The 24,279-nt window shown below is 39.7% G+C and overlaps 1 protein-coding gene across 6 annotated transcripts in view; it reads right to left on the reverse strand.

The window, feature by feature from the left end:
- Positions 1-3,163: 3,163 nt before the first annotated feature.
- The window catches only part of MTUS1 (microtubule associated scaffold protein 1), a 117,959-nt gene continuing 96,843 nt past the window's right edge, over positions 3,164-24,279 (reverse strand). For 5 of the 6 annotated variants that reach the window (XM_088056829.1, XM_014261147.2, XM_014261149.2 and 2 more), the window contains 8 exons: positions 19,769-19,835; positions 11,919-12,133; positions 11,326-11,431; positions 10,248-10,321; positions 10,052-10,147; positions 7,472-7,588; positions 6,167-6,264; positions 3,164-5,362 (listed from right to left, as the gene is read on the reverse strand). In XM_088056829.1, coding sequence (XP_087912955.1) covers positions 5,146-5,362; positions 6,167-6,264; positions 7,472-7,588; positions 10,052-10,147; positions 10,248-10,321; positions 11,326-11,431; positions 11,919-12,133; positions 19,769-19,835 — 990 coding nt within the window. In that variant the 3' untranslated portion in view covers positions 3,164-5,145. Of the gene's footprint in view, positions 5,363-6,166; positions 6,265-7,471; positions 7,589-10,051; positions 10,148-10,247; positions 10,322-11,325; positions 11,432-11,918; positions 12,134-19,768; positions 19,836-20,633; positions 20,848-24,279 lie in introns of those variants that run through there. The other variant, XM_088056830.1, reaches the window with a different exon arrangement.

Here is a 24,279-nt window from a genome sequence, read left to right on the forward strand (position 1 = left end):
TTTCCCTACGTTGTTGCATTCTTACAACCTAACTTTAATATGTAGCTTACTTAGTAGTTCACTCCTCAGTAGATGTCTGGTGTTCCTCTTAGTAAATTATGTAGCACATTATGGTTGCTAAAGGTAAAACTTGCATTTATTTATATAATAATGTTTACAGAAAAAAAAAAGCAAAAAAGCAAACATTAGAATAATGTTCAGTTTTACAGCAGAATTTCTTCTTAGGTTAATAAATTCAACTTCATTGTATTAATTTACTTAGGAGAAAAGGAAAGATATTTTCATTTACACAGAAATATACCTGGTTAAATAAGCCACTGCTTTTCTCACCCTGGATTTAGTTACCAGTACAAGGAAAGAACTTGGTAACAACATTGTTGGACATTTTGGCAATGTTTTTCTTAGTCTCAAGCATCAACTTTATGCGGGCTAGAACTTTTGAGTACAAATCTACTCTTTAGTAGTGAAATGACAAAAACAAATTTAATGCAAGCCATTTTATTTACAAGGCAAGTGAAAACTCACTTATTCTGAACAGACAAGGAAGCAAAGCAGGAACTGGTCCCTTGGTCACACACTTCATTTGACTGGAATTTCTAAAGCTTTCTTCTTCTGAAGGCCTGAGGTAGCCCTGTGCTCCAGATAATTCAGACCTTTGAGCAGATGTGTACACAGCCCTGTTTGGAATAGTGATAACTCTTAAGTGCTAATGTAAAAATGGCAGCTTCCCAATAAAGTCAATGATCTGATTAGTAGTGTAGCTAATGAAAACATGAAACAAACTTACTGAATGCTTTTTCTTCAGCATGCAGGAACCTAAATCAATGTAACTGTTAAGAGAAATACCCGTGGTAAAGACTGAAATGGTTCCATGCATGTAATAGGCTACATCAAGAACAATCGCCAAGACCTTTATTTGTCTCTGGCCTCTGAAAATTAAGATATTTTAAAAAAAAATTAAAACAGCATGCAGCAGAACTAACTTTGAAGGTGTAAGAGGTAAGGTTCATCTGTTAAAATGTATCAAGAACATTACACTGTAATCCAAAGGATTAAATAGGTTTTACAATTTCATAGTAATACCTAAAAAAGCTCTTTGTGCCATTTTTTTAGAGAAAAAAGATGTTCTTGTACCATGTGTGTGTTCTTTTTTTATTCTGACCAAATTAACAATCCTAGAGCTTCCAGATAAAGCTGTGCAATGTGTTAATTCCTTTTTAACATTTTAGTTTCTCAGAACAATGCCTTCCCCTTTCAATTAAAGGAGTTGAGGCAGCTTTTTGCATTTCAAAGTGCATTTGAACTTGTACTTCAACAATTGATTTCCTTCAAAGTGACTGGGAAGTGGGAGATCATGTCATCTGCCCATACTTGTTCAACAGCACAGTTGATGCATCGCTTCCTTGATGATAGTTTGGCAGGAGGGGAAAAGATGGTGTAAATCCATTGCATGAGTATTCCCCTGAAGTGTAATGGTTATGCGTAACCATCACTTGCAGGTCTCAAAACTGATACAGAAGAGTCTTGGTGGGTGTCATGTCCTGTCCATCATTTCTGTCCTTGTCCTCCCACCAAGCATCAAAGTAATTCTTGTAATTGAAAACTATGAGAATTCTTTTAATATGTATTTTACATAGTTTTTATTTTACCAAAAGCCTCCTGGGCAGAGCTGATGTTACATTGATGTAGTTAATTGCACATTTCCACCTAAATGAACAGTGACAGGGTAAGAGAATGAAGCCCTGGAAATGAAATTTAAGTGACTTATCTAAGTTACATGCCTAAAGCTGCCAGTGCTGTTATTTCCATTTCAATACCTGTGTCACTGCTCTTCTAAGGCAAGGCAAGCAGTGATGGTCAGGTTTTTTGTCCTTAAGGGTTCAGTGGTTATCCCAACTTTATGATGACCTTTTTGGCTGCAGCTCAGCCCTAAATGATTTCCTGGCTGTCAGACAAGATCAGTGGTTGGTTATTGTCTAGAAGGAATTTCCTACATGAATTGCATGATACTAGTTTACATGGAAGTGTCTTTGGTGTTAGTAATGAAAAACATCAAGTCTCCAGTTAGCTCAAGGAAATGATTCACCTCAAATTTTATAGAAAATACAGTGCAACTCACAGAATGACCTTTAGAGAAAAGTATTGAAGGTGAACCATACTATGAATAGTTTGAATGGCAACAAACAATATGATACAGCTGTTAAATGTCACCATTAAATGTTCACTCTGAAACTTATCATTAGAGTTGGAACTGAGAGTAAAGTCGAATATCTGAAGAAAATCACTTGTTCAACTACTTGACCTTTGGCTTATGATGATGGTGAGCAGGTTTCTAGCTTCTCCTGAAGGAAACGTTATGCTAAAGAAAAAAACCCCAAAATATGTAACAGTTACTGGATTGAATAAAGCCTTTCCTAACACATGGTACTTAAGTTAAAGCTTGAAATACTAATACTCAACAGAGAAAAACATTGAAACAGTATTTACAGGTTAGCAGAATTATTTAATTTGTTGAGACCAACAGGACAAACACTAAACAGGTATTTCTGTAGTCTGATTTCTACATACAAGCAGTCTTCATTTCTTCATAAAAGCATTAAAGAGTCTACTTGCAAGCAGTTTAGACATGAAGAGTCTCCTGTATTGTGGAGGTAAATTATCAACAAATTAACAGTCTTTGTATTATTATCTACTCTACCATACTTACTTTTCTGTTTGGTAGCCTGGAAAAGCTTTCCCTGCTCTTGCTACACAGACTATGCCATATTTGACCTTCAAACATTTGTGTGCACTCTACTTAGTATGTTTTATTCAAGGAATTACACTGCAACTAAAGTAATGAAGTTCTTACTGGTGGCTAGGCAAGTGTCCTTGTGACAGACCTTTTATACTGCTAACCTCTAACTGTGGCTTTTCACACATGCAGAATGTTCTCAAGAGTCACAAGCAAGCTCCATTTATCTTTGTCTCCATATACCTTTATCTTCTACCTACAAGTGGAGTAACAAGGGAAAAATTTTCTAATACTCTAATAATTTATGCCATGAAGCTTCACCATTGCTGTTTTGCTGTGCTGAACAGATACTAAAAGTTTTTAGTAACTGGAAAAATGTTCCTCCTTAAATTAAAGATCCTTTGACTAAAACAAGCAGAAGAAAAATCCTTCAGTTGGTACAAAAAATTTATTGTAAAGCATTCAGCTCAAATACATGCCATCAAATCTTTTTGACCATAGAAAGTAAGAATGTTCCAAGACATATTTAAAGCTAAGTTGTAGCCTACATAGGATTTTCATAGTTAAATTGGAACCTCCTAGTAAACGTTTTAAGTACTGACACCACTAGTAAGTGGTATGTACAGTGCCCTAAAAAGGATTAAAAGAAAGCATTATGTTCCATAGAAATGGCACCCTTAACTTGTACATTATGAGAGGTTTAAGTAAATTTAATGATGAAACAGTCAATTGCAAGCTTAAATATATTACAAATTTACTTACTGTATGAGCACTGTTAACAGTCTTGTTTCTATGTGCTCCTCATTACTAGCCAAGAATTTGCAAGGTAGAATAGTTTGAAGTGGTTCTCCAGTTGTTTCCTAAATGCTTTCCCATGCCCTTGATTCCTGTCCTCGAGCTACTGAAAAAGGCAGGGAAACTCAGCCAGCTACCAGCATTAGCTAATCAGCAGTGTAACAATGTCCCGGCCCTGCTGTGAAACCCAAGCTACTGTAAGCAGCAGTAGTATTTTTTAAGACTAATCTGAAGCCAAACCTGGTTTAGTAGGTACAGAGCAGTCATCTTAAACAGGTGTGATCAAGGGTGGAGCAAGGCTGTCCAATTATCCTTTGAAGCTGAAACTCAGCATGTGATATTTTCAGAAATGCTGACACCCTCATCCTCCAGTTCCAGCAGCCAGGACAACTTTTTCACCTACTCTACAGAATCTCTTGTACAGGACTTCTCACCTGATGAACTGCCAAAACACCAATATCCTGCAGTCTAAGAGGGAAAATATGGCAGAATTAGCAAGATAAACACAGATACCACCTCATCCTCAGGTGAATTTAGCCAGCCCTGAGGAAAGTTAATACAAATGCTAATGCTTAAAAAAGCAGAGTGTGTTACCAGCTACATTGGAATTCACAAATTACTTAATCTTCTTGAGAAATGAATTAAGAATGCACCTAGTTACAATTATTGCATTTTTCTCTTTGGCTTTCAAATCCACATCTTGTTTATCCTCAGGAACAGACGTGCTATTTTCAGGAAATTAGTGCTTCCTTTTCAGTAGGTAAGATGCTAGGTCTAGGCTTCTAAATATGCAACTCGGCTAAGAACTTCTGACCTTGAGGGCTACTGTGGTTCTGCCTACAACCCTATTGACTTGAAATCCAAAATCCATTGCACCCTGCAAAAAAGTTCCCATAAATGGCAGGGTTGTGCACGGACATGAAACCAAGAACCCATCCAATATATGGCTCCAATTCATTTTGTTTTTAAAATTAAAGTTGCATACTCGGGTTGGCCAGGACACTAATGAGTCAGCTGAAAAAGGTCTTCATGCCATTTTTTTACCAGCCAGAATGATGAAGGGAACTAGCCTACAGTACCAGTGGCAGTTTCTCCTCATTCCCAGGCAAGGGTACTCTGTTAAGCATGCATACTGCGAGCAGTATCAAGGAAGTACATGTCAATGTTCTTCAGCTTTTATCCTTTATTATGTACACAGCAAAGAAGGCAGCATTAGACACACGCAGAGTGTGTTACACCCATTCCATCCACGGCACACGCACACACGCACACACACAGCCTTAAAAAAGTGTCGATGATAAGGAACATATTATAAAGGTTGTGATCTTTAAGCCCCTGAGCTTCTTATGGTTAGGTGAGAAGGCAACAAACAAGTCTTTTCTCGCTCTGTAAGTGCTTTGTGCAACGATGTCCATAGAGGTCATAAGTCTTTTTGGGAGGAGTGAATGTCTTACTCCCATATTCACAGTCTCCTATCGCTGTTTTTGCACCAAATAGTTTCCAGTTATGTTTAGTTGTCTTAGGTGGCTAATATAGCTCTTGCTCCTCTGATTAAAGTTAGGAAAGGTTCTGCAGATCAGAAATTAAATGCAGGCCCCTCTTTCTCTCAAGAGATGTCATCTTGGTGACACTGCAGGACTGGAGAAGTTACCAGAATTCCGTGGGGACTGAAGAGGCACAGATGAAGAACTGGGAGACAGTTTTCTTGGGCTGCATAGGTCACCATTGTGCAACTTCCACAAAAGTTCTTCATTTTCCATTGACAGGCGTTTGTTTACTTTTGATTCTTTCTCTAGTGACTCCTGTAAAACAGCTTGCTCTGTAGAAAGTTGCCTGCAAATAGGAGATTCACATCAGAACTCATAACCCAACTTGGAAGCCACAGTATTGAAATGTAAAGAAAGGTCTGAAAGTGCATAAACCTTTCCCTGGCTCACAACTGAATTCCAGCTTTAATAGAAGGACTGAGCATGTTTTCATCTTAGCTGTATTTAAAGTGATAGCTTGCAGAAAGCAGGAGAAAGTCCCAGTAAGAAACATCCCTAAGGGCCAGAAAAAGCATCTGAAAAGTGAGGCTTGTCCTGCTTAACACATGCTTTTAAACAGCTTTGCTGGAGCCTGTGGGTCTTTGTGCAGGCTCAGCTCAAGATGGAAGCTACAGATCCCTTCACACTGGAAGAGTCTGGCCATCCATTTAAGCAACTGTTAGGAGGACCTCAGACTTGTTTTATTGATGTTAAATATTACTGTTATTGCTAAAGAAACCACACTGATATTAACTGGGGACAAATCACACACTGAAGTGGTTCTAAGTATGACTCAGGTCTAGCTTACAAGCCAGTAGTACTTAAAAGGGACAATCATTGTATGATGGTATTTCTGAGTTGCTTTTTCTTACCTAAAATATTGGAGTACTGAAGAACATATTTTAACACCTTTCAAAATGGATTAACTGCTTGTTACTCTACAAAGGAACGCAGGGAATTTGTAGAGATATGTGGGGAAGAAATGTATGTGTTCTTTCACAGAGTACTACAAAACTGCATTCACCAATACTTCAGCAGAATTTTCTTTCTTGTTACAGGAACCCCTTCCCCCTGATTAAGGACATCTAAATGTCCACAGATTATTTTTCACCTTGAAAGCTCCATGTGTTTGTCCATCCGTGCTTTTAATTCTTCATTTTCTTGCTGAACCTTCTTTAATTTATCCATTAAGATTGTGTTGTTCTCCACCTTGGAAAGAAGGTCACAATTTGAAATAAAACCCACACGTGCACTCAAGATTCTGACTGAGCTATCATAGATGTTGGCAATCTGGAGTTTGCAGAGCTTGTTACATTACATACAAAAACATCCTACCTACCTTATCCTTGCATAACACTGGCACTTGGCCACTTGTGCTGATTAGATGCCAACAAGGAGGACTGGATAAGGGATATGCTGTTAACCAGCACATTCCAGTAACTTCTGCCAGTGATGGGCAGCAGTTTTAGACACTGTAGCACCTTTCTAGACAGAAGACTGGCTAGAAATAACAAGACAAATTCAAGAGTTTCCCTGAGTAAACGGCTTTCCCTATTGCTCTTCTGATTCCATGTCGTTGCTGGAGGTCATTATCAAAAATAAAAGGAAAAACTGATTAAGTGGTTAGATGGTCCAAGGCCTTCTATACTGTGGCCAGTGTCTTGGAAAAGATGAAGGTTTGCTAGTAATTTGCTAGTAATTTGCTAGTAATGTAACATACACTGTTGCACAATACTAAGCAACTGGCATAAATGCATTCCTTTGTATCCAGACCTCTTTCTATACTTCCTCATTAAAGCCTTGCTTAAGCAAATATTACAACAGTGTTCAAAGGCCCCACCCAGGAGAAGGACCCTGTCCTGTCACAAATAAGAGCCTGCTAAGTGATTACAAGTCCTGCCTCCAAAATTGACTTTCCATGTGGAATTACACACAGGTCAGGAAGACAGCCACACAGCTAAACAAGCAGCTTAACAGCTAAAATGATTGGCCTAGGCTAATCAAGACATACTCCATTTCATATTTGATCCCTTCTTGTTAAATTAGGATCATTTCCTTGTTAACGTTTTCCTGACACTGCAATCTGTCTTCCATACCACTTGAGCAATGTAGCAGGTAATGATTTTGTTCTTTGAGGGGAAAGGCTCCCGGATAATCTGTACTAACACAGCAATAGTTTATGCAAACAAGTAGTTGTCTTAAGATGTTAAAAGGTCATTTAGAGCATCGAGTCATTCTTTTCCCCTCTTGACATATAAGCTGAACCTGCAATGTGAGCATGTCCCATCATGAATTCCTGTTTCCTTTTAAACAAAAAAGATTAATTCTTGCATGTAAGTCTGTCTGGCCCAAGTTTGTTATAGGAACACAAGTCAGAGACACAGCCCCAGCCTGCCAGACCGCAAGGAACACTCACCAGCTTTTCCATCTTCATTAGCTTTATATCCTGCTGATGGAGTTTCTCATTCTTGATCTCCAGCACTGCTTTCAAACTTTCTAGCTCTTGTTCCAGGTACATAATCTGTGGGTTTTTCTGAAAGATGGCCAGAGAGTTTGCTTAGTAGCCTGAATTTCAGGGATAATTTAGATGTTTCTCTGCTATTTGGAAAAAAACAATAAAATAATTACAGTAAAAAGTTACTTGTTCTAAGTGAAATCAAGTCAAACACTAAAATAACCAGATCTGATATCACTTTCTCCTCAGTTTTTGTTTTTCCTTCAGGATAGGTGGACAGTTGCAGTTGCTTCATTAGAAGCTGTTCAGAAAACACTGCACAGACATGAAAAACCCTTGTGAATCAAAGGAAGGCATAAATGCTGTCACAGCAAAACTTGTTTCACAGGAGTGCCCAAAGGCCTTAAGGCTAGGAGTTCCAAAATTTATTTCATATTACTCATAACCCATCCCAAAAGATAATTAGAGTAAACATTTGAAGTGTTTGAGTTCAAAAAAGCACCAGAAGTTTAAGTTCTGAACTCAACTGTAGCTTATCTTCGCTGGTTTGAGTCTGAAGGTAGCTGGCTCATAAGCAGAAAGTTTTTGGGTTTACATTCTTCAAAGCCTGAAAATGCAATTATACATATAAATCTTGCACTGGTGCACATCCATGACTTCTCTACAATATGGCAAGTTAGGACTTTTTTATTTTTACTTATTCTGTTGTTTTCTGGAGCTGGAAGGGAGAGCAGGAGGAGGCCAGAGCAGGGAAAGATGTGGTTTCTTCAAGGACCTGTTTTCCAGAGTAAGAAACCATTCAAACACTGCAGAGTAAAACACATTCTCTGCATTTCAAGGTGGTCACAGCCAAAAAAAAGAATAAATAAAGCAAGTCTTAGTCCATTTCCAGGTAGTGAGAATGGAACATGAGCTGAAATCTATAAATGATTAAGCATGTTGTGTAATTACATTTATCTCCAAAATCAAACAAAACTTGTTTTAGTGCATTTGGGTAAGAAACACAGGTGCACTGCACTGAGTAACAGCTTCACTGCCACACCAGAAACCTCGGACAGGAGGGAAATGCCTGCAGTTTTGTGGGGTGTGGTCCCAGAAGGACAGGGCCAGGACATGTCACAGGTAATAGGGGCTCCATCCCCTACGCAGTTCATGCTCCTGCCAGTTTTTAAGGCCTGTTGCATTAGTGGTTCTTGTTTAACTTCTTTTGAGAAGTCTGTGTGAGGGCAAAGCATGCAGTGCTGCCTCAGTGAAGACAGCAGACAATGTGTTTCTGTTCTATGACTTAAACATGGAATGTATGAACTAACAAGAAAAGCAATCCTGAAAAGTTAAAATGTAGCTTACAGTATGTTCAATATTCAATTAATTTTGTTTCCCTCCTCAAGTCCAATGGCCTTAAAATGTGTTTTTAAAGTTCAGTCTGAGCCCCCCACATTAACTACTAAGAGGAGAACACAGTCAAATAAAAAGACGGCAAGTCCTACATAAGATTTTAGCAAAAAACCTGGGAATATCAAGTGACACTATCTATATGATACCAGAGAGGTGGAAATACATCTCTGTCTTCAAAGGGCTATTGGGAACTCCGATACTGCAGAATTTGTCTTTAGTACAGAAGAGTCTGAGTCAAACTGGTGCTTTTCCAAAGAGAAGTCTCAAGCTTATCATGCATCTTACAATGTCAGGAAAGCACAAAGCGTATTTGCAGCTATATGAAGGCACTTGGCTATTGCTCCTTTAATTTAAGCAACATCTGAGTGTGCCTGTGGAATTACAGTTCAAACTGCCACTGCCACAGCAACATATTGTGGCTGCAGATTCTTCTTGTGGGAACTCTGTCCTGCCACTAGAATAAGCAATAAGAGAAAACATAACAAAACAATCTCCACTGAAAACTGGACAACTTCCACTAGAGGCATCCTATGAGCATGAAATTTCTCTTTGTGGAATAAGTAATACTACTGGTATTCTGCTGACTTCTGGGTAACCAGAAAAATAATCATGTTTGTGTCTAACCCCCCCACCCAGTGCATAAAAAACCCTCTCTCAAAACAAATTTGTATCCCAGGAGCATCAGAAGCAACAGCAGCCTTGGGAAGAAAGGCAGGACAAAAGAAAAGTTTCTTTGAAGGATAAATCAGCAAAAAGTATGAATCAACATTTGAATAAATGCATTAGAAATGAGCTTTGCAGTAGTGATGGAAGCCCACACTGATCATAGCACTGGTACAACAGTTACTGACTGTCCAGAAAAATGCTGTGGTACAACTCCTGTACACACAAGGATCTTCAATTTGGCTTAGGCTATTATCTACACCCCAACTTAGATACTCAACAGCTTTGTAGAATTACAAAGGTAAAGTTAATACATAGCATCACAGTGCTTCCAAAAACTTCTGGCAGGTGAGCCATTTACAAAAAAATATTACTAAGTATGGGAGCCCTAACAGGCTTCACTGCAAATCTTTTGCATTATGCAGCAAGATAAACCTAGGCAAGATCTGTTCATCCACATTATTTTGGAAGATCAAGACTTACAAGATTGGCTTTTTCTTTGGCTATTTGTTTTTGTTCTTCTAATTTCAGCTTCTCACTCAGTGAGTTGTTTTCAATTTTTAGTTCATCGATTTTTTTCTGAAATGCAAATATATTGTATTGTTAGGTCAAAAATTCAGTGCACATCTCCAAACTTCTTTTCAGGTTTTAAACTGTTGGAACCCAGCCCTTAACAAACCTCCAGCAATTCCTGTTTCTCTTTAAAGGAATCTTCAAGTGACTTCCTTTCAGATTCATGGGTACTCTTGAGCTCTAAAAAAAAAATTATTTTTGCAGATTTTTAATACCACATAAGACATGAAAATTCTTTTTGAAAAATAACAGCCTGAAGAACCAGCCTACATATATATACATAGATACAGTAGATGGCAACACAGGAAGAACATTTATCATTAGCTGAATGCAAAGCATGTATGAAGTATCAGATTTATTCCCACTTCAGATTTGCTGATTCTCCCCTTGCATATCCATTTCATTGGCAGACTGCCTGTCAGTTTTGAGAGCATTCATCTGCATGCAACAAATGAACTTACTAAGCACAGGTCAATCTGACAAAAGTTGCGTTTATGGAAGGAAACACAGCAAAAATTGAAACTGTGTCTTCCACAAACTTCTAGACAAACATTTCCTTTTCATTTATCCTTTTCGGATACCATGCAGAGGAGTTTGCTCTTTGAAAGCAATAGAAGCATGACCAGTCTTCAAGACAAAAAATTATCGCTGGAAACTTGAGTGGAGTTGGAAGGAGGATAGAAATCATCATCACTTAAATCAATGAGATGCAACATAATTTAAACCTGAGCACATCACCATCCCCTCCCTGAAAAACACCATTGCCACAGTGTACTGTGCACAGTATGTAATATTTCTTAACATTTCCATGTCATTATGGAAAGCACACAGCCTTACTTATCCTCATTTTCAATTCTGAGGTGCTCCTTACAGAACTAGGGGTTGGAGAAATTCAGTCAGTTGGGGTTTTGAGGGCAATTCAGGTATCTTTTACTGCAAGAAAAAGTCACTTGCCCTCAAACTATTTATAAAGTTTCATTCAAATACGATGGGATCATGTTTTTTGTTGTATGTAAATTAAGACCTGTCAGTTCCAAAGGAAGGAATTCAGCCAATGTTTTTAAAGATAGCTGTCCACAAAGAACAGTGAAGGTGACATAATGATCAAAAAGCCTGAATATTTTTGTTTTTGACTAGCATACTATAGCATATGTAGCATATGTACTTAAATACAAAATACTTGCCTGAAAAAGAGGATTCATACTCCTTTTTCAGCTCCTCTACTTTTTCTGAGTGTCTGTTTTCGAGTTCCAGCTTAAAGCTTTCATGTGTGGTATTTAAATTGTCCACCTGCAATATGACAACATGATTTTTCTCCCCTTACCTGTATCAACTTAACCCTTGTTTAAAGCATTGCTTCAATGGCTTCATGCACTATGTCAAGTACATTTTAAATGGTCTAGCAGGATTCAAAAGTAGAAGCTAAGCCGTGTACAAGACTTAATAAATGAGACTGATGTCTTACAGTTTACCACTACCAACAGGATAACATGTAAATCTGTAACACACATGGAGTTGCAAAGCAAGGTCAGAGGGCAGGTGTGTTTCTGTAAATCTTAAAACTCAAGCTGACTCAATATCCCATGGCGCATGGAGCCCAAGAAATCACTTAAGCTGGCAGAACACAGCCAATCTCCACCACGTTTTAAGATCTGTACAGCTTAATGTGGTTATTATTTTTATTGCTGCAATGAAGTGGAATTTCACATTAAATAAAATAACTGTTATTAACAGAAATCAGTTTCTAGAGAACTTTTCTACTTTGAGTGTTACAAACCTGCTCCTGGAGTTGAGCTTTGTACTTTTCAGCTTCCTCAATGCAGATACTTTGGAGTTTCTCACATTCTGCAGTGTAAAACTGTTTAAGCCTCTCCTCCAGCTCAGCTAAATCATCATGATGTTGCTGGTTTAGCTTCTGCAAAAACCCTTCATAGGCAATTTGAAGTTCATTCCTGTCTCTTTCCAATTTCTCACAAGCTGCAGAAGTGGTTACTGAAGATGTCAAAAGAAAAAAAAAGGGGAAAAAAAAAATGGATCAAGTTCAGTACTAAAGTCACATCTTCATTTACATGTATTAAAAACAGTGAGCACACTGCAGAGCAACATGGTTATATACAAAGATAAATGTAATTTATCCATTAAATGTGTGCCTCCAAGGACACATTAAATGATCTTCACAAAAATATCAAATTCCATGTTTCTTAGGCTGAGAATTAATTGAAACCAGTTAAGCCAGGAGCCCACATAAAAAGCACAAGTGTGACAGATTGACATGACATGGAAGAAGGACTGTCTCATGAGAGACACTGAAGAGCTCCAATAAAAAAATTAATTGCATTTGCTACTTTACCTTATTTGATCCCATTTCAGTAGAGTATTTGTCGGAGTACTTCACTTTTTGACATATAAACCACTTAGCTAAATTTGAAAGTCTTATCCAGAAAACTATGTTTAATGACACCCGCACTCAGATATACAGCAAAGAAGCAATTCTAGCCTGATGTGGACAGCCTGATACAGATCTGCCAGTCTGAAAGGTACTGCTCATGTGTTTATGCCTGAGATATCTAAATATGCGAGACAGAGAACAGTTTTACGCAAAAAGTGCAGAATGTTAAGAAAAGAAAAAAGCTGTGCAGTTGTCTTTATATCTGCATTAACACAGGCCTGCTAAGAAGGCTACCTAAGTTTGTCTCCCCATATTTGCAGCTGGTTGAAAGGCAAAACAGAAGTTAGCAGCTTGCATTTTTGAGTTTGAAATTTAGCATTCCCAAGTCCAGCCAGCCAGGCCTGAATAGGAGGAGTCATCCTGCTACTGTTAATATGACTGCAGCAAACGCCTTACGTAGTTCCAGCTGCACCCAAAGCCTGGAACCAAGGTGAAACAGCATCTCTAACACAAGTGTGTGGTCACTGACCTTGAGCAAAACTGGTTCTATACAGACTCTAGTACTATGGTTTAAAATAAATTAGTCAGATGAGTGGCTGCTCAAGAGAAAAATCAACTAAAATGTTAACTTGATCTTCAAAGGCAGGAGAAATCATGCATGCATGCACTTCACAGCAGGCTGGCACACTGCCCATACAGTGTAAATATAAACTCTATGTAAAAGCATGGGAAGAGGCAAGGATTTTTGTACAGGCTGTACAGGAACTTCTCATCGCAGCTGTGTTTGAGCCTTAAGATAAATAAATTACAGAATCTTCAAGGACTCATTCCCAAAGAAGTAACGGGTCAGTTCAAGGGAAAGCAGCCTGCCCCAGCAGAGTGTCTCAAGTTACACGTGTCTTACTCTGCTATAGCTCATTAAAATCACGTGAGTAACTTGATGGATGATACTTCACTCTCTTTTAAGGGAACTGTAAAGAGTCTTGGCCCTGCTAATATCACTTTGAACCTGCAGTGGAACTAGAAAGTGTTAAGAGAGTGAGCTGTACTGCATGGAAATCAATCTGCATGTATGTCTACCTGAATTAGGTTTAACAGCAAGCTTAGCTGTGTGGGGTCTGTGCAAAAGATCTGCTGATCTGGACAGATTTAGGCCAAGCTCTTCATTCTCTGACTGGCAACGATGCAACAGAGGCATCTGAAACCTACCACAACATTCTCTGTAACTCAAACAAATTTCACAGTTTTTGCTACTTTCTGCACCAGCACCAAAAGAAGTTTTTAGTCCCCTATCTTTATTCCTTCCACAAACTTCTCTTAAAACTGCTCCCTTAGGGAAAGGGAGAAAAAAAATTACTTTCACACTTCTATCACATTGCAGTGGCATGAAGTTTCTGAATATATATACTCTACATTGCAACATTTTTTTAGAGAAGAAGTAACATCATTGTTCGGGGACATTATTTTACATTGCCAAGAGCCAGACAGCAAACCAAATGGAGATATGACACAGCCAACCACATGCAGATGGAGCTGACCTTCTATAGTAGAGTAAGGGCATAGCTGAGAGGCAGGCAACTTGCATGGCTCAGTTGAGGTAACTGCAGCAAAATGCTTCAAATGATCCACTTAATTTAAAAGTAACAGAGGAAGAAGCGTCAAATTCCTTATTTGCAAGTCCAGAGCTATTAATTTGCCTCCAGTTAGCCAGAAGAATGTGCTGCCTATCGTTACCTTATCTTTAAATGTCAGCACGCAGAACTTCAGATGATGCAAAGCACTTCAAAAAAAAGCAAATAGCAAACCACGCCTTTGTCAAAGAAAACAGACGCATCACTTCTCCTTCAGGCAGTTTGCAATTCAAATTTATGAGAAGACTAATGCTACAAAGGCAAACAAAAAACTCTTAAAACTTGCAGTGGCAATTTAAAGTTGTTACCGTAAAGGTAACTCTGGCCTCCACAAAGCTGGAGGCTGTAACTCTTCCTTGCAGATCACATGTCTGACTTCAATTCCTGTCATCCAAACAAGAAGCAGAACTACTGCACCACCAGTGAGCTCCCAGTATTGTGGTGGTGCAGGAAACTGACCATGTAAGGCTTCAGCAAAAACACCAACTAAAGAATTGTTAATTTGAAATTATGAGATGTCCCATAAACCAAAGCTCGTCTAAATACTTAAAATTGAAATGTCTGCAGCAAGTATTTTGCACAGCCCTATCCATCTGCAGACTGAATCATGTACTTTATCACTGCTCTGCTTTTTTCAAGAAAGTTGCATTTTTCATGATTTCTCCCAACTTTCTTAATTTGGTTGGTCATTTAGCCACTGATTAACCAAACATGATTGCTAGTCAGCTGAGGAGTATTCTCACTAAACTCATGCTAAACTTTGAAGAAAAATTTGTAACTGGAACATGTGCTCTTCCAGTAGCAAACACACAAATCTATTTCAACTTCTCATCCACTTCAGAGATACCTGAAGTGCATACTTCACAGTTTTTGTACACTACTACTGTGTTTCCTTTCCCTTCTTGAAGTGTTTTCCTCCACAATTCCACATCTTCTCTAGACCACAAACCTTGAGGGGGAAAAAAAAGAAAAATCCAACAAGAAACAAACGGTCCAACAGCATTTCAGGGAAAAATCAAGCCACAGAGATGAAAATACGCACTATTCATTTGTCTGTGAAGTTTGTTCTACTTTACCTGTAACAATGAACAGTTTTAAGGTTAGTGGATATGGAATGCTATACTTGGCAGCCAGAAGCAATTTTTACTTCTTTAAGTAAGGTTAATCTGTATCTTTAGCCTTCTTAACACCTTTAATTATAAATGAAGAGCCCAGTTCTTTTGGGCCCAACCATGACCTTTAGAAATAATGGAAAGTTTCTGATATTTGATAACAGTAAATCTTCAGAGCAGAAATTGTGGTTTTGACATGTAAAATTACACTTTATTTGTATTAGTTAACATCAGTCACTTGCATCTTGGGTATTTCACTACAAAGCTTTTTAAGTGCCAAAATCATAAAACAAATGCCTGTAAGAGCAGCATGGAGAACCAGGCACGTGGCAACTCCCTGCAACAGTGCAAACAGCAGCAGATCCAAACCACAGCAACAGTTGCTGCAGCTGAAGGAGGGGACTACAAAAGTTGCCTTTGTATCTCCAAGGAAGCTATTTTGTACTTTCACTAAAAGTAGCCAAGAGATAAGACCTTACCATTGTGCAGGATCTCCTTTCACTTTTTTTTTTTTGTTCTAATTCTAAAACCATCATCTAATTTAGCCTTTATGGCTAAACTGCTTAGATAAAATTTTTTTCAATTTAAACTCCCCTCAAAGCTACCGTAATCATAGCTCTAAGATAAAATACAATGGATTTTTTTGAACCCTGAATTAAAGGGTTTGCAAACAGTAGCTACCTTAATAAAATTGTCCTAGTCACTCACTGGCCTAGTTATGATTTATGAGAAGGCATTAGGCTGTCTGAAATTCTAAACCAGATTTCACTAGGACAGTAAACTGTCAGCACTTTTATAGATGTGGGGGATGTGAAAAGGGGATAATTACCACAAAAAAGTCCAAGTATTTAGTACTACGTGATATTACACTGCACTAACACTTAGTTGCTCAAACCTTGTAGTTCACACAGCAAGCTGTATGTTCACATGACCAGTAAGTCTACTACAGACTGCCCATTTCCTTCTCTATACAATATATATTTTTATATATATATAGTAATTCATGGTGTCGGCAGATTCTCAATATTGAAAATTCTTCTACTCAAACATGCTTTCAAGTTTATGACCAAGTTTCCCTTGGTGTTACTTCCATAATGAGACTAATTATACAGGACATTAAACCACATTGCATATTTTTGTTCTTGGGCAAGTTAGACAAGGCAGATAGCCAAAAAAGCCTGCTTTAAGCAACATTTAAGCAGGTATGACTGAATAAATAATGTGAAGCACTCACTTCTCTGCCAGGATGTAAATTCACATCCCCTATGCTGCAAACACTACAAGTGACAGAGTGTTCAAGCAGGCAAACAGGCAAGTGTATGAAGTGTGGCAAGTCAGGCCCTATCTCAAATAAGTGAAAGAACCACCTACCTATTATTAAGTATTTTTAAAGATCACCTTAACCTGAAAACCAAATCACATTCACTGTAAAACACAACCGTCTCTTCTATCTGAACTTCCAAAGCATCTTGAAGATAATTTAGTAACAAAAAAGAACGTGACATTATTCTGAAGAAAATGCAGTTTATCAATTGCCATGCAGCATCTGAAGGTGAGAGAAAGGGGTTTGGCATTTGGCTGCCTGTCTAGGATACACACAGGCCTCTCCAGGCCACAGAGAAAGGCTCAGGAATGGCAATGTTGAAAGGGCCAAGGTGGGTGCAGGCTGAGTCAGCTTTGCACCTGCTGCTTTGTAGCAGGACTGAGCTGGATCACATCCAGCACCGTTTCAAGGAGGCTCTGAAACAATATGGAATGCAATTAATTTAGAGGAATAGTTTCATACTTCTCAAGAAATATGCAGCCCTTGCAACTTCTGTTTACATAATTAAACAAGTAACTAGAAGTTTACGCAGTACCTTGCATCTTCAGAGAAACAGTTGACAATCAGGACATCCCTAGGTGCTCCAGGCTCCCAGAACTATGGTGCTTACATTCAAATCCCAAAGTTTAGTCTTTGTAGCTGGAGATTTTAAGGAAGCCCAAGTTCAGAACAGGACTGTTACTGAATTTGAACTCCCTTTGGAAAAGCCCATCTCCAAACCCCTATCACTGCTAATACCTGCACATGTTTCCAGCTACTGAGAGCAGAAAGCATTGTTTGGTAAGCTCAGCCCCATGGCTGGCACAGTCACACGGTGACTGCCAAAGACACATCCTGGGAAAGGAATGCATATTTAAGCCTTTAAACAAAAACGTATTTTGGTAGAAATGGTCATACGCAATAGCCCAGCAAAACAGACCATCTGACAGCAAGTCCATTTGGTCCTGCAAGGTAAGTGAAGGAGCTTGGGAATGTGCACAGTTAAATTTCAAAGTAAAAAACTGAGAAGTCTAAACTGTGCAAGCTGCAGGAGTCTCTCAAACTCAGCAGTGTGCAGGGAAACAGGCTACACTGGGCTGGGCACACCTGGTTCTTCTTCTCTTTGCCTGTCCCTGAACTGCAAACCAACAGTCATTAAAAACATGGCAGCTGGGACTCCACAAAACATGGTCTGCATGGCTAAAATAAGACTCAAACTGCACTTAACTTTTCCAGCAAACCTATGCTTAGATCATACTGTAAATGAAAATCCATAAAAACATTATTTACATTAAAATAGTCTATGGAAATCTTAAGTTCAGCTGTATCCATTTAACAGTATCAGTAGAAGGCTGATTAGCAGGTATGTATTTAAGCAGATTATTTTCAGCTAAAGCTACTGTTAGAAGAATGTCTTTTTTACACCCTGTCAACAAATTATTAATTTAACTTTAAAAACAAAACAAAACAGCTCTTTTAAAAGCTAGATAGAACTGAAAACCTTTTTTAATTTCTGTAATTAAATTCACTCCCTTTACATACTGAGGAGAGCCATAAAGACAGGCTAGATGTGTGACTGGTTAAGACAAAGGAACTGCACAAAGATAAATGCTTCATAAAACCATGGTCTGGAAACTTTACAAAGGGAAGTGAGCCTCAGGCTGCCATTCAGATGCTCCTGTAGAACTGACCCAGGAAGGTCAGCTCCATAAGGGGAACAGCTGCCAGCAGCACATCAGCCAGCATCCCTGTCTGAGAGCTCTGTGCACTTGGGTGTCACAGATCCATCAGGCACAGTTGCATTTAAAGTTTTTTCTAGTTATCAACCTACTGAATGGCATATGCTTGCAATGGGAGTCTCATTTATGAGCTCAGCAGGCTGGTAATCAAAGCAGGAAGATAGTAAGTTGGGAAAGCTCATTTTAGCATGAGGCATCCTTAAAAAGAACTAAGCTTTCAAAAAAGCCCCAACTCCACCAAAACCCTCAAATATGGTAATGGGCAAAAGCGTTGGCCAGCTTTTGGTCTATCCATCTAAGCAGAATTTTCCCTTTCTAGGTAAGTGATAAACAAGCATTGATAAAGGAAAAATAATATTGAAGATGCAAGCCTAGAGAAGGAAAGACTTTCTTGCTCTGATAGCAATCCTTCTGAAGTTGTTTTCTTGAGGTAAACAAATGGGGTTGCTCAGAGAATCACATTAAGTACATAAATAAAAAGAAATATGGTTAATAAAGTTTATAACACAACTTTTTAGTGATGCAAGAAAGCCATTTCCATGTTAAAAACAGTCCTATTGTCACTTGAGTGTAATAGAAACATCAGCTACAGCTGATGGGGGACACAACCCTGCACCCTGCTACTCTTTCCCCATTCTCTGCTCCAGTTTCAGTGCTCCTTCATTCACATAATGAAGTCAGGCCAGGCAGCTTTGGCAACACAGCACTACCAGTCAATAGTTTTGGCTGATTTAGGTGCCCAGGCAGCTCACTGCATCAGTGAGGGCATGGCTGCCCCAGTAGCAATGCTGGCACAAGGAGACGGAGGGATGCAAAGGCAGGGGAAGGCCAGGCTCTTTCAAAGCCAGTCCCTACTGAGACCTGCCTGAAACAACTGCTAAGTTCAAATACGTTACATGGAGTTACTACTAAATGTAATTAAATCAAGCTTCGAAGCTGGCAAAAACAGCCCCTGCACATTATAGCTCAATTTCATGTTACAGCTGTCCACTAGGATGAGTTCAAATCTCATCAGCATGAAAGCATTTCCTTCTGTTAATTTTACACTTTTTTACCTGGAGGTCACTGAGGCAAAAATGCAGATTTTGCACTGTATCTTTTACAGGTTTATGCAATTTTTTGCCCACAAATCTCTAGAAGACAGCATACAAATACATTTGGGATCAAACAAAAGAATATATGCTGTCAGCCATCCTCCCATTTTTTAGAAGTGAGTGCTTTGGTCATCAGATGCATGTTTTGTAAGGAGGCCCTGCAAGGCGCAGTCAGATCAGTGCCAGGAATTCGGTGAACCTGAGGTCACGCTGTCAGGGCTCCGCAGCACTTAAAGCATCTGAGCGGAATTCAGTCAGGGAATTAAATGACTGCCATTACAATACCAGGGCATCTGTCTTCTGCAGATCTGCTTTGCTGCGTTTCTGTTCTCATCAAGAATACAACAATAAATTCTTACCTAGTTCTCCTCGAAGGTTAACTAGTTCTTGAGATAACTCTTTCCGCTGCTTCAGTGCTTCCTCCCTCTGCAGAGAAAAGAACAAAAAACCCCAACCATTTGGTTACTAGTGGTCTGAGCACAGCACCTTCCAGTAATTAACTTACATGTTTCTGTAGGAAAAACAAGAGGCAGGAGCAAGGAGCCAGGATATGACTCATTTAGGATAACTGTTCAGCTGTTAAAATATACACAGATGTTCTGTTGTTAAGGAAGTTATACTTTAAAACAAAGAACAGCTTTTTCCAGGATAGCTCTGCGATTAAAATCCTAGTTTGTGGCAATTAATTATATATTTTATGGTGGGTGTAGCAACATAAGCCTCCAGAACAAATCAGGTGATAGCTGTCAAGGGCACAGAAGTATAGTGTATATGTGAAAGAGGCATGCATTAAATATTTATCTTAAGCTTACTCAAACACAAAACCAAGAACTTTGCTACATGCTCAGTGTTCCATGAAGAAAAGGGAAGCTTTTAACCCTGTTCGAAGTTGAATCCAACCCACCCTGCTGCTCGCAGTTCCTAACGTTAAGATAGACCGTGTTTCTTATATCAAGAGAACCATAAGGAAGGTGTGAACAGATCATAACAAAGCAGAAGCACCCATCTCCCTGCGTTTCCCAGGAGCTGTGCCCTGGCCAGGAGGAGGCCGGGCCGCTGTGCCCCAGACCCTCATCACGGCGGGGAGCGGCGCAGGCACAGCCGCGGCAGAGCCGCTCCGGCCCGGCGGTCACCGCCTCGCACCACGCGCGGAGGCGACAAGGTCCGGGCGCCCGGCGCTTCACCGTGCTCCCGGCCGGCTCCCTGCGAAACAAACATCATTACCCTTGCTGCAGCACACTGGGAATACAGGCACAGCTTGCTGCTAGAGCAGCCCATCTTCCAGCGCCGGCAGCCCCCCGCTCGGCCCCCCGGCCCTCATCGGCGACGCGCGGGTGGCGGCGGCACCACCGAGCCGGGCGGGTCTGGCCAGGGCCGAGCGACAAGGCTGGACCTTGCCTCCGCAGGTTACCCTGCTTCCGCGCCCGGCGCTCCCGACAGCGGCAGATACTGCAGCTTCTGCAATTGGCACAAGCAGCCAGCGATTACTTAAAGCCACAGCCCTTCTTTTATGAAAGGCGAGCCCAGACATTAGATCGATCCATCTCCACTTGCTCCGACGGCAGCCGAGATCACTGAGGGAACACTGCCCTTCTCTGCAGATAACCGAGCTTATTTTTAGCTGTTTCGAGGCTGATGTACACTGCTTTCATACTTAATTTGTTGATGCAAAAACAAGGCACAGGAGGCCTAAGCTGAATGGGAGAACCACAAATACAGCAGCTTTGCTGCTGTCAATGCCCAGGCTCACATTCAATAGCCCCGGTGCACACAAACAGCTTGAAACTCACTTTGCCTGCTTTTCCTTTAGCAAGGATACATGAAGGAAAAGAAAACAAAAAAAGCACTGGCCCCAAAATCACACAGACTTATCCACAGCTGAGCACAGTAGATGAATTTACAGACTGGTCGAGCCACACCTACAGCTGGTTCTCCCCAGGGAAAACCTCACCTTTACAGCAATCCCCCCTTTGCCCTTGGTCACTCTCACTGCAGCCTGACCACTGCACCCTGTCCTGGAGCCAGGGAATACTCACTGCATGCCTGCAGAACAAATAAAGCAGTAAATACACTATTCTTAAGAAGAACTAGAAACAATGAGCACCCAAAACCCAGTCATGTATTAAGGTCTGACACAAGACTAATCAAAATGAGTAATTTTTCTGCTACACACTCATTAGCAAGTTTTAGGAAATTATGCAGCTGTAAAGGCTGGTTAGAAGAAATTGCCAGCTCTTTACTAGAAATATTTATATTTTTGACCTTGTATGAGAAAGATACTCTTTTAATCACTCAATTTAAGCAGTCTTAACAATTCTTTGGATGCTTTACACTTTGGCAGGGCTATTAAGCAGCTGTGTTGCAGTTTTATATTAAGCACTTAGAGGCTTTTTACAGTGTCAGTGGGCTATGATTGAAAACCATGCCTCACCCTCCACAGTAAATTCTCAGGAGAGCAGAGAGTTCAGTTATTGAAAGGACTTGCCCTGCTCTTCCCTGCTTCTCTGCTCAGAAGGGAGAGATGAGTCATCTCACTCCGGTTCAACGCCAGTGTTCCCACTATGGACACAGCATCTGATGATGAAAATGGGAATGCTGCAGTGAGTTATTTAAGCTGCATCCTTGCACACTGGGACACAACCTGCTTTCTTCCAGCCCACTCTGTCAGTAAAACATCTCAAATTCTCCCTAGTGGCTGTACCATGCTGCAGACAGTTTGGACATGCTAACATTTTTGTTTAGTGTTTCCAAAGGGGCTTCCTCACAGTCTACATGTTTTGTATTTGCTTTCAGTTAAAGAAATTTGATGAGAAAATGGCATATGTGATCAGCATATACTAAGGACTAACAAGAGGCTAAGACTAAAAATCCAGAACAAAATCAAGTAACACTGCCTCAGTAATCTTTTTCATGTTTCTTGCTGCTTTTAAGCCCTGTTGCTTTTCCTGGTGGTGTTTAACCTGTTGCCTCAGTTCAGATTGCCCATTCATAGTTTAACAAATCCAAGAAATCCAGATGGATTTGTATCATAACCTCCTGCTCAGGAATACATTCAGAAAAAAACTGCCAGCCTAAAATAAGAAGACTAAGTTGCTCATATGGATAAGCAGCCCCCCAAAGTAGTCAGACTGACTAGCAGTTAACTTAGTACACTTTTACCTAAGTACTCAGAGAACTGAAGCTGCAGGTATGGGAATTTCCCCAAGAAAACGGAAGTTTCCAAAATCTGAAATGTAATTGCAGTAAAATACCAAAAGCACTTGAATAATCCAGTAAGAGCCTATCTTCAGTATTTAATTAAAAGACAGGTATGCATATGATTTGGGCTGGAATATCCAGACACCTTCTAGTTTATGCTTAACAAAATTCTAGTTGAAAAATCAATACCAGAAACTGGAAGAGCAGAACAAAGTTGGAGCATACAGGATTTAGAAATTTTGGCATTGCTATCCAGATAAATCCAGCAATAAGGATCATCGTCATTTAGTTGTCAAAGACTCATGAAGGAACTTCATACCCCTTTACAATTTCTTTTGGTACAATTTATGAACTTATATGAATCAGGTAGATTATTTGATACCTATTTTTTTCTTATTTACAAAGAACCTATTATAGGTTGTGTAGGTTGTGCTTTAACCAAAACATGCCCCCTGCCATAAACAAAGATGAACAGGAAAGAACAAGAACTGAATTTAGGGATAAAACGTTTGCCACAGGCAATATTAGAGCAGTGCACCTCTGCCATTGAATGCTACAAAAATGTTTTCAGCATAATGAGGGAGACGTGGACATTTCCTGTTCTGAGAAAGATAAGCCAGTTAAAAGATCCTTCATGTTTTGAAAATTTGACAAGTCCAGGTAGACATATGCCTCACAACAAAGACACTTGGGAAGGTGAGGCCCAAGGTAGAAGGTTAAAGAACACAACAGTTTCAAGATGACAAAAACTACCAAGTCAGGAATGGAATAAATTACGAAGTTTGTCAGTCATGTTTGTTTTGTTGGCAGTTATGCAGCCCAATTACAGGCTTAAGAGTATTTTTCCTGGCAACTAGCTGTTTTTGCTACAGCTTGAGATTCAAACAGACCAGCCTAGGGTCATCTTAGATACAAACAAGGGTGAGGACATATCACTGTCTGAACAGTTTCCACTGCTCTGCTTTGAAAGCAGGAAGCTCTACAAAAGCCCACATTCCAGAATGAGCAAGAGGGATATTTGTATCAAGCACACAAACAAACAGCCATCCTGGCTACATACCTATACCAAATCTTCACATAAGACAGACCCAAGTTACCTCCAAGACGTCAGGTTCAGAGCAGTTCTCAAGCTGGAAGAGGTGGGCATTCCTCAAGTATGCCACAGCAACTTTGCAGAACACAAATAAAAGAGCATGAGGTTTTACAGCAAACTGGCAACTTTGTATTTCCTGGAGAGGATGTGCAACTATCTAGACTAACCATTCCAGGTTTTCCAGCACACTCCTGCTCCTGGCCAGATGGGGTGATGTTGGTGTGGGAGCCCCATGCTCTGCCTGCAAATCAAGGCTTTGAGAGCCACAGATAGGCTGTGACTGGTCAAAATGTCCCAATCACCTTTTCTAAGTTCTTCCTCCATGTTAAGACCTGCAAATCCTTCAACAGTTACTCAATATAAAAAAGCAAATCACAGCAGAAAACGGGTTTTGAGTATGTAATCTAAAACTGCCCAATCTGGTAGTAAACTATCCAAACATCACAGTTTGCATTTTAAACAAGCACACTCCTTTAGGAAACAAAATATGCTCTTTGGAGCTGTACTAAAGAAAGAAAAATTCACAAGAACCGATAATTAAAGTTCACGTTTGCATACCAAAATACAGTAATGGTTTGC

This window comes from Pseudopodoces humilis, chromosome 6, assembly GCF_049639895.1.
Source record: "Pseudopodoces humilis isolate 2021_Gansu_Grassland_sample_001 chromosome 6, ASM4963989v1, whole genome shotgun sequence".
NCBI lineage: Eukaryota > Metazoa > Chordata > Aves > Passeriformes > Paridae > Pseudopodoces > Pseudopodoces humilis.